Source organism: Symphodus melops (assembly GCF_947650265.1).
Source record: "Symphodus melops genome assembly, chromosome: 2".
NCBI classification, from domain to species: Eukaryota; Metazoa; Chordata; class Actinopteri; order Labriformes; family Labridae; genus Symphodus; species Symphodus melops.
Genome location: NC_136692.1, coordinates 23,014,911 through 23,030,167, shown reverse-complemented (window position 1 = coordinate 23,030,167; position 15,257 = coordinate 23,014,911). Strand labels below are relative to the sequence as shown.

At 39.5% G+C, this 15,257-nt stretch overlaps 1 protein-coding gene across 4 annotated transcripts; it reads right to left on the bottom strand.

The window, feature by feature from the left end:
• Positions 1–697: 697 nt before the first annotated feature.
• Positions 698–8,325, bottom strand: LOC306820448 (uncharacterized protein). Of its 4 annotated transcripts, XM_079338298.1 has the most exons (7): positions 8,111–8,321; positions 6,951–7,007; positions 5,927–6,021; positions 2,761–3,815; positions 2,504–2,659; positions 2,302–2,394; positions 1,083–1,729 (listed from the first exon to the last, which is right to left on the bottom strand). In XM_079338298.1, the coding sequence occupies exons 4-7, from the start codon at positions 3,805–3,807 to the stop codon at positions 1,460–1,462; spliced, it is 1,566 nt and encodes a 521-aa protein (XP_079194424.1). In that variant the 5' UTR covers positions 3,808–3,815; positions 5,927–6,021; positions 6,951–7,007; positions 8,111–8,321; the 3' UTR covers positions 1,083–1,459. The 4 variants fall into 4 exon arrangements, with proteins under 4 accessions (XP_079194425.1, XP_079194426.1, XP_079194424.1 ...); XM_079338299.1 differs by lacking the exons at positions 5,927–6,021; positions 6,951–7,007 and adding an exon at positions 698–868 and having other exon boundaries at positions 1,502–1,729; positions 8,111–8,320; XM_079338300.1 differs by lacking the exons at positions 5,927–6,021; positions 6,951–7,007 and having other exon boundaries at positions 1,080–1,729; positions 3,703–3,815; positions 8,111–8,325.
• Positions 8,326–15,257: the final 6,932 nt, after the last annotated feature.

Here is a 15,257-nt window from a genome sequence, read left to right as displayed (position 1 = left end):
GAGCAAAAACAAAAGTGTTGCGTTTATATTTTTGTTGAGTATATATCAAAATTTACTTAAGTACACTCTAAAAAAAAATACAAAGGCTCCACTTAATTAAATTAAGGTAACAATTTGCATCAATCTTTTTAATAAATTCTGACTCAAAATTTTCAGTAAATCCAACAAGACTTTTAATGTTAGAAAGTCAGTTATTTAAGGACAACCAACATGATTTACTTCACCATGCGAACAGTTAATTAAGCTGAACCAACGTAATTTTAATAAAATGGCTAATATTAAATTAAGGTAAACCAACTTAATGGCTAATATTAAATTAAGGTAAACCAACTTAATGGCTAATATTAAATTAAGGTAAACCAACTTAATGGCTAATATTAAATTAAGGTAAACCAACTTAATGGCTAATGTTAAATTAAGGTAAACCAACTTAATTTTAATAAAATGGCTAATATTAAATTAAGGTAAACCAACTTAATGGCTAATGTTAAATTAAGGTAAACCAACTTAATTTTAATAAAATGGCTAATATTAAATTAAGGTAAACAAACTTAATTTATTTATGTTACTTTACTTAATTTAAGCTATTCCAGCATTTGTTTTGCATTTCTCATCACAAATATCAATTCAAATTGTTTCCTCAATTTCTTATCAATAACGTTATTTTTTTTTAAACATTAATACAGTTCAGTCAGTATAATGGTCAAACTTGTTTATTGTATACAAATGCCAAGTTGTCCAACTGTTAACCATCAAATAAACATGGAGGAGCTCCAAATGAAGACATGAAGTCAATATTTGCAGGAGTTTGCTGTTAAACACACACAAAAAACTCAAATCCAAATTAATATTTGAATTTTGGAAGACTGATCCCCTGAACTAAATCCGCATGTTAAAGAACAAAACAGGAAAAGTAACAGTCACGCAAAAAGGAATGCAGAAAACAATGTTGCTGGTGTTTGGAAAAAAATAAAAATACATCATATGGCTATAGGTGTTCTCCATGAAGAAAATTGAAACACATTTTCTATACAGAGCGAACACATTAATACTTCCAAAAAAATATAAATCAACATATACAAAAATGCAAATATACCTAGCTAAAATTTATGCAGTTTTTTTTATTTTTTAGATGGCTTCAGAGAAGTGTTGATTCAGCTTTATCATTTTGATGCTGCCTAGATTGTGGTTTGTGCTTGTTGTAAAACTATAATGCATTATAGCTATATGCTGTTTAGTCTCTTCTATGTATTTCAGTGGAGGTCTAAATATTAATAACACCTCAAAAGTACCAAAAATTACATTAAATGAAATGACTGTTGTATGTAACTGCATTTGTTTTAGCTGGGTGTATCTAATTAATAACCAACTGGCAACAATACTGGTGCTGTATGTTGCACCAAAAACCAACACAAATATAACAGTGCAACATTTGTGGAATTAGAATGCAGCCTAATTTTTAGTACAGCAGTTTACTTTTTAGAGACATTACCTTGGGACTAGCTCGCAGAGCATCCAGCTCAAGGAATATCTTTTGAAATGCCTCAAAGGTGCTCTTTAGTTCTTTTGGGTAGCTCAGGTTGAGTGCGTACATTAGTCCCATGAGCAAGGCACATGCTCTCGGGACAGTCAGGCCATCCAGGACCTCTGCTCCCTCAATCACCACTGTTGCGTTGGCTGGTTCAGATGCCCCTCTGCTCACAACGATCTTCATCACTTCATCACCATCCTGGCATAAGTAGATCAGAATCAATGTCAGTGTTTTTTTGTCAAATGTAAAAACAAGAATAATGTATAGTGTATCTGAACTTAAGGGATAACTTCAGGATTTAACCTGGGCTTTGGGGATGGCCATTTTGTAGCAAAACAAACGATATTAATGGCATACTTTTAACACAAACAAACAAACACTGCCCACAAAGCTCTGTTCAAACTTACTGAATATTTCACAGATCGTCCTGATCGTCTGCCATCCCTAAATACAGCCCAGGTTAAATCCTGAAGTTATCAGTTGAAGTTAGAAAAAAGTCTATATAGGAGCGCTTACAGGACTCAGAAGTTGTAAGTTTGAGGTGCTCTTTGGATGGGATATAAATGATGCAAAACAGGAAGGACTCCAAGGCACTCACATGGAAAAGTTAAAAAGCCTTTAATAAAGTGGCTTGGTTACATTTAGCGTTAGTGTTTTTATAAGTTTAAATGTAACCAAGCCACTTTATTAAAGGCTTTTTAACTTTTCCATGAGAGTGCCTTGGAGTCCTTCCTGTTTTTTTTATCAGTTGAAGTGTTGGATTTACCTACCAACTGTTCTTTGAAGAGATCCTCCTCCTGTTCTCTCAGGTACACCATTAGGCTACGAATTGCAGCTTCTCTCCTCCTTTCTACAGACTGTTCCTGTAAATGATACAAGAGAATGACATTTAAAAAATAAATCTTTAATTTATGATTAATTAATTTAGCTAACTTTTTGGTATTTTATATGAACTGTTACATTTATTTATACCTCCAGCAGCATGTTATTTATGTGCTGAATCTTCCTTTTTGCAGCTCCTCCTCTTGAGGACACCAAGGCCATTATTTTCGGGGTATACTGGTCCAGTTTTGCCATGAATGTTGTCTCAAGACCAACAGTGGTGATCCTTCTGAATTCTTCATTGATCTGTATAAAACACAAATACAAATAAAAAGGCGTGATTTGTTAATGTAGAAAATTGACTGACATTGCACATACTGCAAACCATTTTATGAAACAATATTAACCTGCATTGCATCGAAAAGAGCAGGCCATCGGTCTCTTAAGTCACTGATTGGTGGTGCTTCATTGACAACTTCCTGCCTGCGAATGGAGAATGTCTTTGCCATTTTCTCACTGATGACCTGGCAGTTGTTCCTCTTCTTTACTTCATCAAGGAGCTCCAATCTTACATGTTCCAAAGTTTCTTCCGTTTCTCCTTGTGGGTGAGGAGGTAAATAGTTCACCTCTGCCCTTCTTGGCTTTTTAATATTCTTTGCAGGTGCTTTCTCATGTGTTCGCTTCTTTTTAAGAGAGTTCACATCAAGCTCAGGGCATCCAAGCCCTCTCAACTTAGATCTATAGCCGGCCATTTTATATTTTAATCTTTGTTGCCATCCATAGCATCCGTTATATGACCCTGGTTCTTTAAGGCAAGGATGCTTCTGAACCAGTGCCTCAGCAACATCGTTCAACTGCGCACTTGTGGGGTAGGCAACATACAGAAAGATGCTTTCAGCCAGCTTCTCAAGGATGTCTGAAAGGATCGTGGCAAAGCTGAGCTGAATTCCATCCTTTCTGAAATCTTCATTTCCTGAGGCCAGCACAAGCTCTGTGTTATAGGCAAAAGTGGGTACTGGAAATTTAGTGGGCCAACGCTGTGTACGCCGAGTAACACGTTCAGGTGATGAAAGAATCAGTGTGTCCTGCGATCCAGAAGAGCAGCCGCTGCTAGCAGGATGGACAGACCTCTCTGAATTAGGGAGTGAGGTTATTAGTGCACTTTCAAAGGAACTGTCCATATCAGTAAAGGTCAGAGTAAGTGCAGGAGGTTCAACAATGTGAACCACCTTAATGGTATCTTTGTCCTTGATGTCACTTGTTGATGTCAGAGAAAAATATTCCTCTCCAAAGTCAGCATCCTTATAATGCAAGGTAAAGTTCCCATCAAGACCAAATTTCTCTCTCACAATAGACTCGAGTTCATCCACAGTATCAGGGATTCCATGAGGTAAATCCAGTTTGCGAATTTCATGGTCCTGAAGAATGATCCGAAGTTTGGCTTGAGAAGACATCAGACTATCTATAAAAGAAAACATTACATCAGTTTAGGTTATAGAATGCATGCAGACACATCACTTCACATAATCATTCAGTATGGGAGAAGAATATGACCACTGAAAAAGTACTCTGGACAAATAAAAGCTTTGGACATAGCATACTAGTTTATATGATAAATGTGATGAAAAGTCTGAGAGGTACTGGTTGATTAAGTCTTCAAGAAATGTTACATTACACTGTGACATTTCCTCATCATCAAACTTCACAGCAAGTCTTACGTTTGTGTCCATAAGTATACTTCTACAGACCCTACTGCAAAAAAATCCTACATGTCTGCTTATACTATGACTTAATGTTGAAGACATTTATGTTTATGGCAAATGACAAGAATAGGAAGAAGGTTTTGTTCACTTTAACATTTCCCTCTGAAGAATAATGTAATAAATGTAAAACTACAAAGATTACCATCTTGATGTCGATCTCAGTATTATGGACCTCATATTTACAACTACAACTCAAATAACTTTTTACATCTCCATATTAGCAGAGTCATGAAGAGCCTAACATCCTCTACTCCTCAGTGAGAATCAATGTGGTCTGGGTTTAAAAGTCATAACATGCTTCTGGCAAATTGAGACACTAGTATTGCCTAATGTTTGATTATAGATTGAACATTATCACACTTTGAAAAATATTATTGGAAAACACACATTGGAGGAGTTGTATATTCTCACTACACCTGCAATTGAAGATTATCATTTGTGCTCAAGTGTGGGGCAAGTACATTCATTAAAAAAAACAACATCTTTGTTTGCGTAATGAGACAGTAACCCCATATATAGAGAGGATGATGCAATTTTTGAGGTCTCATCAATAAACTCAAATAACTGACAAGGTATGCTGACCCCTTATGCTGGCCATCTATGGTACATAAATGTAGCACTTCTGGGTCACCATGCGCTTCCCTGCAACACTGTATGCTGCCATGGGGAAGATGTCAAACAACTCACTAGGCTCAATGAGTTTAACACTTCTTGTGTTTTCAAGCTCATAGCTTCTAAGATGCTCAATATACCATGAATTTAAACATTTCACAATGAAGCTAACCTTCCCATTTACGACAACAAGCTGTGTCAATTCTACAAAATCTGGCAGACCACCTGTTGAACCATGTGCCAAGATCATGCCAGTGGTGTAACTGGTGCCATTGTAACACACTGTGTTTGCCATGTGGACAAATGATTCCCCAGGGAATTTTGATTCCACTGCTTTCTTAATGTCTTCCCTCAGCACAGTCAAATCCACTGTTGACAGTTTTGCTACCTGTAGAGGTTGAACAATTTTACTGCCATGTAGTTGGTATGCGATCATTAACTGATGCTTCACTGCAAGAGACAACAGAATGTTTCGGAAGCTATGCGTATGCCTGACCACACGCTTAAAAAAGCTGTGCTTGGCTTCAAAGCGCATAGTCCACAAAGACACAAGTGGACCAAAAGCCTTTATCAGGTGTGGGTAGTGTTCGAGAAAATGATGCTTCGGAATAAGTCTTTCCTGAGGGAAAACCTCCAGGAATCTGTGCCGATGCTCAGAAATCTTGCTGTCAAGGAAACAAATAGTGAGGTCTGTATGAACAGGAGAAAGGACAAGTTCAACTATGTCCTTAAGGTTCAGAAGGATCAGCCATGCTGGTTCATTCTCAGGGATTCTTTCTCCAACTATCAAGGGAAGGAGGCGAAGCAAAGCCCAGTTTTCATGGGCATTCCCACCAACAGTTTTTCTTGCAGCAAAAGTCAGTGGAACTGGTTGTGGTGCATCTGTTCTATCTGCCCATCTGTATGGGAACTCTTTGATTAATTTATTTAATTCATCGAGTGTGAAATATTTCCCTTTGATTAAGGCATTTAGGCATAGTGCTAACTCTAAAGGCACAATACCTTCAAAGAGATCGTGTAGCAAATCAGGTGGGTAGCCAGATAAAACATTGAAATATTTTAGTTTGTCAGTCAGTGGGCACTGTCTCTTTACTCCATAACAATGAGATGCACTTGTATCTCTCTGTGCTGTCTGAACATGCACCTTGTGCTCTTGTGTTGTCCGAGGACAAAATGCTCCTGTTTTAACTTCACTCACCTGGAATTGGGATCTTTCACCAAGACAGAACCTGCAGACGTGTGAACTTGAGAAGCTCTCCACAAACCCTCCGATAGAGTGGGCACCAAGGTTATCTGCAACGACACAATACACAGTACCTTTGACTCGAAGACCTAGTGAAGGAATGTAAAGTCCCTCTTCTTCTAGGCTGGCAAGGTCCTTTAGCAGTGGTTCTAACACAGCACTATAGCCAAATTTTTTAACATCATCAGCCTTGCAGAGAATGGCAAGGTAGATTGATGTCAGCGAGGATCTGAGCAATGGTGGCACATTAGCTAAAACCCAATACACAGCAGTAATTTTGTGTTTTTTTCTTGATGTGCCAAGTGGATTACACACTTCAAAATCATCCACATACAGAATGAGAGAAATTGCTGGATGGTTTTCTGATAGCAATGTATTGTTTTTAAAATGTATGCCATCATGAAATGATTTGTAGTAGTGAGTATCAGACCTGCCATCTTCTTCAGAGCTATGTCTGAGCAAATCCTGGATGTCTTCTTTCTTCAAAACCTCATGTAAGGACTTCAAAATAGGTACATATTGGAAACTTTTTTTCTCCCTAGCACTGAGAATGTACTCTATAGGTTCCACCATGGAAAAATGCTCCTTGAAATACTCTCTTCTTTTGTAGGAGGTGGACAGAGGAGCATTATGTCCTAGAGCTAATGTAATTGGGTTAGACTTGCATAGGTCTGTTGCCATCTCTGAGATGATCAAATCATCAACCTCACAATTATGCTTCTTTAAACATGACCGTAAAATATCTTTTAAAAGAGGACCTGAAGCTGATGAAGAAATAAAGTGAAGTTCTTCCACTAACTCATCAATACACCTTTGTGGTACATTGAATATGCTTTCCATTTTCAGTAGCAGGTGGGCAACATTTTTTTCAATTAAGTTAGGCAATTCTCTCATTTCTTCATCTTCAGGATGTTCACTCACTGTACCCTCCATGTCCTCCTCAATAGGATCGTCCCCTGTATTTGAAGGATTAACATACCTCTGGAAGAGCTCCGGCTTGAAGTCATCCAGGGAATGAGGAGTGTGTTTCCGGCTCCTATGAGAGGCATATGTTCCATAAATGTTTGTTTTAAAAGAGCAATTTTCAAAAACACAAGACACGGTTTCCTGCTTTTTTAAATGACGGCCAATGTGTTCAAAGTATTCTCTTTCTGTGGAGATGGTGTTTAAAGAACAACATGAACATTTAAAAGACAGAACTTCTGTGCGTGTCCCTGTCTCACGGGTTGAATGGCTTCTTGACAGATGGGTTCTCAGGCTTCCCCATGTTTTAAACGAGCAATAACACTCCCAATAGAGGCAAGGGAGAAATTCTCCACCATGACCATGTCTAAGTCTATAATGCTTTAAAAGATCAGTTCTTCTTGACACTTCAAATTTGCAAATTTTACAAGTCCAATTCATTTTTAAAACTAAGCAAAGCTGTCTAAAATGCTTGTTTTTTTGTGAACTATTTAGTATTTTAAAGTTATAGTGATTAAACCCTGTGCAGCATCACTTTAAAAAAACGTGTTGCCTATGATGCGTTTCTAAATTGAAGATGGAAAAACAAAAAAATTGCTAGCAACCAACTGCACAAAAATAATCATTTGTCTTGGGGGATAACATTTTTAAATATGTTTAGGCCTTATCATTGTTGTTGTTGTCTTAATATGTTGAAAGATTTTTTAAAAGTGAATTTATCGAGAAAAAATGAATGAAAATAAAACAACAGAAGTTGTGTTGACTACACAGACATTTTGACAATTCCGAACTTCAGAAAATGCCACTTGTCTCAATAGCAAAACAGAAAAATACCCAGGCCTACTGCAGCCTTACCAAAAGAAAACGTGTTCTATGGCGTTACTACAAGTAATGTCGGTGTGTTAACGCATTGCACATAAACACAGACCAACACGTCGAGACATAAAACTGAAATTTCTCTCATACGAGTAATTTATTACAGGTTTAGTTGTGACCGTCAAGCGATCCACTATCACCATGCACCTCTAGCTAACCTACGGATTAGCTTCTTCAATGTCTTGCAAACTTCAAATTTGGACCAAACAAAACGCCAATCTCTCGTACCTTTGCAGAAATACAACTAACGTTTAAAGCTTATTAAATTCGTTCGGTTGCTACAGTAGACAAAACACGAACCTTGCAGTAGAAGACGTCCGTGTCTGACGGTCACTTCGGCAGAAAAAACGGTCGCGGGGCGGCGTCGGGATCGAGCGCGCGGGCAAAAGGAAAGTGTGGTGGAAGTCGATGCCGAGGCAGCTATGGGTCTACCAATCACTAAATTAGCTTGATTTCAATTTTGTCTGTTAAAACGAATTCTTGCACTATTTGCTAATACAGTTAGCAGCGGTTATGAACAAAATAAAGCAAAAACAGGTACTTACCTAGTGATACTCCATAGAAACTCTTTAAAATGTTCCAACAGGCGTTATTTAAGGTCGCAGTGTGGCTCCTCTCTGTACGTGATTGTACGATAAAATCAGCTCTTGCTGTCACTATGATAGAACATCCTCTCTGTTTTTTTCAAATTAAAAGCTCATATTACAACGAACATGACATGTGCTTTTGTTTTGAGACAAATGATGTTTAATGTGGTCGGTCGTACTTTGTCTCACTTGCTGCAAACTCGAACGTCTTCAAAAGAAACCTCACAGACAATAACCTCACCTCTTTAAGACTTATGAAAGAGAATAATTAAACATCTCTAGGTAAAGCATCATTTAATAATCTTACATAAATTCAGCCCTAAGACATTTCGGAAAACGTTTTGTCTTACTTATTTTACATTTATTTATTTAAATTTATATTTTTCAGTTATTTATCATCTGCCAGTTGCTGGCTGTGATTCAGCTGAGACAATTAAGGAGATGGAACTGATTTTGGGTTTGCCCTTTGGTCAGGCAATCTTTTTGTTGAAAATGTCTACATATTTAAGTTTACAGTTTTCTATATTTTCAGCTGGACCAACTTATTAAAATAAGTTTATCAACTTGTTATAATAAGTCCATGTAACAAATGTATTTTTTTATGTTGAAAAATCTCTTGATTTTAAGCTCAACTAACTAACCCCATATTTTCAGCTGGACCAACTTATTAAAATAAGTTATCAACTTGTTATAATAAGTCCATGTAACGAATGTATTTTTTTATGTTGAAAAATCTCTTGATTTTAAGCTCAACTAACTAACCCCATGAATCATTTCTTAGAGTGTACTAAGCGATGGAGAAAAGTTAAACATGAATCGACTGAGGTTAGTAGCTCATTACAGCTACTCAGAGGAAGTGTATGATATCATTTTAAGTACAACAAGTTTGTCAAGTGGTCTAAATGAAACAGCTGTACTTTGGTCCAAATATAACATGAATCAAGTTTTCTAGGTAGGACTTGCGCAAAAGGTTTGCTCTAGGCTGGGGGTGGCGAAAACCAGAAAAGAAAATTAAGAAGATTTGAAATTGAGCATTTTTCTCTGTGTTGTCAGACTTATGAAGACCATAAAGGACTGGATGGGTTTATTTCACATTTTGTGGGTCTGAAGACACTCGGATTGCCCAATTAAATGTTCAAAAACACTGTTATAGTCTATTTTCATAATACGTCCTCTTATAGGCTTTTTTTTTTTTAAGTTTAGCATCTCCAGTGGCTAATACTATTGACATGTTCGTCAAACAACCCCACTTAAAGTAATATTAACTATCTCTTTGAGTCCATTTAACTCACAAAGACCTTGATTTACTAAACATTTGCCTGTATTAAAACATGTGCAAACTTGATACCATCCGGCAAAAAGCATGTTATTTGATGTACTAACAGCGTGCAGTGAGGATTGTGTCTTTCATACGAGTAAAACAACTCGTATTGTTCATTTAGTACGTTTGCCTTAAGAAATATGCAATATGGGGCATTTTTGCCTCAGTGTACAAAATGGGAGGAGAAAATGCGAAGAAGTTAAGTTAGTACACGCAATGCGATTTATACGCATGTATGTACAGCACTTTGTCCCAGCTACAGCTGTTTAAAGTGCTTTATAAATAAAATTGAGTTGACTTGAGTTACCAAGCCAGGCAAAAATTGCGGTGATTTTGACAGTGTCTGAATTTAACACCTTTGAAAGGAACGTGCTAATCCAAGAGCTCAGGGTTACGCATAATAGGCTGCAGTTAGGAGGAGACACAGGCTCGATAAAAGAAGGTGCAAAGATTGCTTTTGTTCCCCCCACACGTTAATGTATTTCAATGACCGAATAATAAATGGCATGCATTTTTGATTTTGCTTCAATAATTTTTAACAAAGAGAAACACCATGATTAAACTAACGTTACTGAACATTTGCAGCCTCCGCAACATTGACCTTTATGTCGTCCTTTTTCCCTCTTCTGCCTGCATTTCTTTTTTTCCTCGGGTTGCACGTCTCTCCGGTGCGCTCCTTTTGCACAGCGCTGGTGATTTACAATGATGATGATCCAAGGGGTGCGCCTGTGCCACAGCTCGCACCTTCTGTGCAATGTATCACAATTCATTCATAAAATATATATATATTCAGATTTATCTGCAATAACTCGAAAATACTTGACATTCATTTGTCTCTCCCAGTAATAGTAAGTAAGTAAGTAAGTAAGCAAAATTTATTTATATAGCACTTTTCGCAGGCAGGGGCCACAAAGTGCTTCACAAACAGGGTTTAAAAACATCACAAGCAATATACAGACAGTACAAAAATCATAGCAGCCCTAAAAGAGACTAATTAAAAGCCTGGACAAATAAAAACGTCTTCAGTTGACTCTTGAAAGTGTCAACTGAATCAATTGAGCACAAGGATGATGGAAGTTCATTCCAGAGGCTCGGAGCAACGACCTGGAACGACCGGTCACCTCTAGTGTGATAATGAGCTCGAGGGACCTTCATCAGGTTCTGATCCATAGACCTCAGCGCTCGCATAGGGGCGTAAGGCTGGATCAGCTCACTAAGGTAAGAGGGAGCCTGACCATGTAGGGCTCTGAAGGCCAGAACCAGGATTTTAAACCTGAACCTAAAGGACACTGGCAGCCAGGTCTGAAGGTCTTTCAGAACAGGGGATATGTGGGTCCTCCTATTTGTGCGGGTCAGAATTCTTGCTGCAGAATTTTGAACTAATTGCAGTCTAGAGAGCTCTTTCTTGTTAAGACAAGAAAACAAACTATTGCAATAGTCTAAACGTGAAGACACAAAGGCATGGATAATGAGCTCCAAATCATTCTGAGAAACCAGGTTTCTAAGTTTGGAGATCTTCCTCAGTTGAAAGAAGCAGTTCCTTGACAGCTGTTTACAGTGCTGAACTAAAGACATGTCTTTGTCGAAAATAACTCCCAGGTTTCTAAGACTAGGCTTCACGGACTGGCCTAGGTCCCCCAAGAACTGCTTAATCCCTGGAATTGAGTCATCAGGGGCGAGAATCAATGTTTCTGTTTTCTCTGCATTGAGCTGCAGAGAATTTTCGCTGAGCCATTGTTTGATTTCCATCAGACAATGACGTAGGGAGCTCAGCTTCTGGATCTCGGACGGCTTAAAAGAGCAGTACAGCTGGATATCGTCAGCAAATAGGTGGAAAGAAACATCATCGAACCTTCGTATGATCTTTCCTAGAGGGATCAAATACAGCAAAAACAAGACAGGACCCAAGACAGAACCTTGAGGCACTCCACACAGCAGGTCCGCAGACTCCGACCTTATTTGGTTGGCTGCTACATTGAAGCTTCGTCCAGCTAGATAAGAAGAGAACCATTTTAGAACTGAACCCGACAGTCCAACTTGATCCCTCAGTCTTCTCAGCAGAATCTGATGGTCTACAGCAGTGGTGTCCAAACTTTTTTTCTTGCGGGCCAAAATTGTCACGTTAGAATCGCTCACAGGCCACAGGTTGTTTTTTTTTAAATATTGGAAGGAACTTTTTGTATTTTGACTTCTTCAAAAAATAATGTAAATACACAATAACTAATTGCAGTGGGAAACTGTTGTGTTCTATTTTTTTGGAAAGAATAGTCAGGCTTTTATAGGTCTCCCTCGCTAACATGAAGAAGAAAAAAAAGAACGAAATATGCCATCTGATGAGGCCTGGGGCCAAAATCTTCAGATTCTTCGATTTGAAGTCAAGGGCCAAAAAAAATCCACTCAAGGGCCACAAATGGCCCCCGGGCCACACTTTGGACACCCCTGGTCTACAGTGTCGAAGGCTGCGGACAGGTCCAAGAGAACCAGGACCGTGGACTTTCCAGAGTCAGCAGCCATCATAATGTCGCTGGACACTTTCAGTAAGGCCGTTTCCGTGGAGTGTTGCTTACGGAAACCGGACTGAAGCAGTTCATGGATGCTGCTTTGATCCAGGAAAAGGGTCAGCTGATTACAGACCACCTTCTCAAGGATCTTTGACATGAAAGGGAGCTTAGAAATAGGCCTAAAGCTATTAAGATCTGTTTGGTCTAGGCCTGCTTTTTTTAGTAATGGCTCCACTATGGCATGTTTGAATGCAGTAGGAAACACACCAGTGGACAAAGACAGGTTAACCATTTTGGTCACACACGGGCCGATTTCCCCAAACACTTTTTTAAAAAGCCTACAGGGAAGGACGTCAGATGAGCAAGAGGAGGGCTTCATCTTAGACACCACTGCTGAAATATCAGCAACCGTCACAGTCCTAAACAAGGACCACAAGCTGGAGACAGGCTCAGAAACAGCAGGGGTAACACGAAGAGGGGGCAGGATGTTGTCCTTGATCATCTTTATCTTGTTTGTGAAGAATCTCAAAAAGGCATTGCTGTCAGCTTCACAAAACACGGGGGTAACTGGGGCAGCAGGACATACAAGTGAGTTTATCGTTTCAAACAACACTTTGGGGTTTTTCTTATTTAGTGCTACCAGTTGATGGATATACTCAGATCTGGCATTTTCGACCATCACATTGTATGAGGACACAAGGTCCCTGAGGTAGAGCCTGTGCACCTCAAGGTTAGTGGATTTCCACAGGCGTTCAGTCTTTCGACATAGTCTCTTTAGATTTAGGATGTCTTCATTAGTCCACGGGCGAGCTTTTTCCCTGGTAGAGGAGTTTGTTTTAACAGGAGCCACCTGGTTCAGAATTTCTACACAGTGATTGTTAAAACAGTGAGTGAGATCATCCACATCGAGACAGTTCATGACCAAGACAGGATCAAATAAATGAGAGAAACTATCTGCAGTATTAGCAGTGATAACACGCCTCTGAGACCTGACTGTTGGAGGCTTGGGCTCAGGACAAAAGTGCAGATCAAACAGAACAAGACTATAATCACTCAAATGAACATCATTTACAGACAGGTTTAAAATGTCTAGGCCAAGCGTAAAAACTAAGTCTAAAATATGGCCTTTTTGGTGAGTGGGCTCAGAAACATGCTGCTCAAAATTAAAAGTTTCAGTCAATGTTAGAAGTTCCATTGCAGGGGAAGACGAGCTGTCATCAACATGAAGGTTAAAATCCCCAAGGATTAAAACAGAGTCCAGCTTTATAATAGAGGACAAGAAGTCACTAAAATCCTTTAAGAAGACAGCGGCAGGGCCAGGAGGACGGTAGATCAACACACAGTAAAAAGGGGATGAGGAACCCATCTTAACCATCTGTGATTCAAACGAAGAGAAATCTTGGGACTGGATCAGTTTGCATTTTTGGACCTCCCTGTGCACAATGGCCAGGCCACCACCACGGCGACAGGGGCGGGGCTTCCCGACAGCAGAGCAACCAGAAGGACAGAGATCAGAGAATGAACTCTTCATCTCTCTGCCATGTCTCTGAAAGACACATAATATCCTGGTTTTCTCTTGTAAAAAGATCGTTTAGTGAATGAGACTTGTTCGCAATTGAACGAGCATTCAATAGGCCGACGTGGATTGACGTCTCGGAGGTATTGTCCGTGTTGTGGAGCGGGATTGGACGAAGGCACATCCAGCGGTCACGTGAGCTCCAGCTGGTCCATGCTGGAAAAGCCGGCATAAACACGGAAGTAGGCGATGGCGATGAAAACCCCTGATCATGGCTCCAGCACTGTGAAGGGTCCAGGACAGTTGTTGAAGTGCGGGCAGGCGGCAGCGAGGACACGCTGGCGCACACATCGAGGAGAGGAATCTGGCGCAGGAACCGAGCGTGGTCCCGGCAGCCGAAGACGACGGAGCCCCCGTGCGCCGCAGCACGTCTTCGCTTTACTTGGATACCGGACCAAGAGCCTCTTTTTCTGGATCTCCTGCGGGTCTTACCCGGCACCCGATACAGCATCAAGTAGTCCGGTGAGTCGGGATCGATTTCAAACGGAGGCGGAAATGCCTGTTTGTACCGGTCCCAGGTATGAAACATGTCCTCCAATGACTCTTTGATACGAAATAAAGAGTCCCGATCATAGGTTAGTAAAACCAGGACACTTCCATTTGTCATCTGGGCTGCTAAGATCACATATAGTGAAACAATAATCATCAATAATCTACAAAACAGAGAGCGAGCCGTGGCACTGCCAGTCACAGGCGCCAGAATACCAATTTTTGTGCTTGCAGTCGTCCTGCTTTCCTTCCAAACTCTCCATGATGTAAGCCACGCAAAAGCCTAACTGAAATACTACCGCCTCCACAAGGTTTGTACCTGTTATCATTCACGCAAATTTTTTCAGTAGGTCACCCGCAAAACGCCCACAAACCAAACATGCAATCTTTCGGAGTGAACACGCTATTTACTACTCTTTTATTGGGATCTAACACCAGTAGAAAGTATAAGGCAGACAACTGAGGCGAGCAGTAAAGATTATGATGCAGAAATTTCACTTATTATTAATCTCTTATTTGAACTTGTATCTTACATCGTTCATATTTATTTTTTTACCACAGCTCTGTCTATCAGCTTGTATGTGTATAAAGCACTATGAACTACAAACACACACTCCATCGTCACATATGAATAACTGTTTACTTATGATAAGCAAATTGTTTGGCTATAAACGTTATTAATGTCATGAAAACCGTAGAAATGATGCTTCATGAAAGCAGTTCGTTCTGAACTTTGCACTTCTCTGTTATGTTCCACCTGAAAGTACAGATTTAAATACAGCATTATTGATCGGTTGTCTAGTCTACTGGTCTTGAATGGCTCAGAGGTGCATCTCTCTAAATGTAGTTGCGGCAAGAAATTGTGGCTTGTAATAGAATATTAACAATAAACGGATAATAGGGGAGCTCCTTCTCTTAAAACACAGAGAATTTGATCACCTCTTATCATTACTGATACTCACCACTTCCAGGT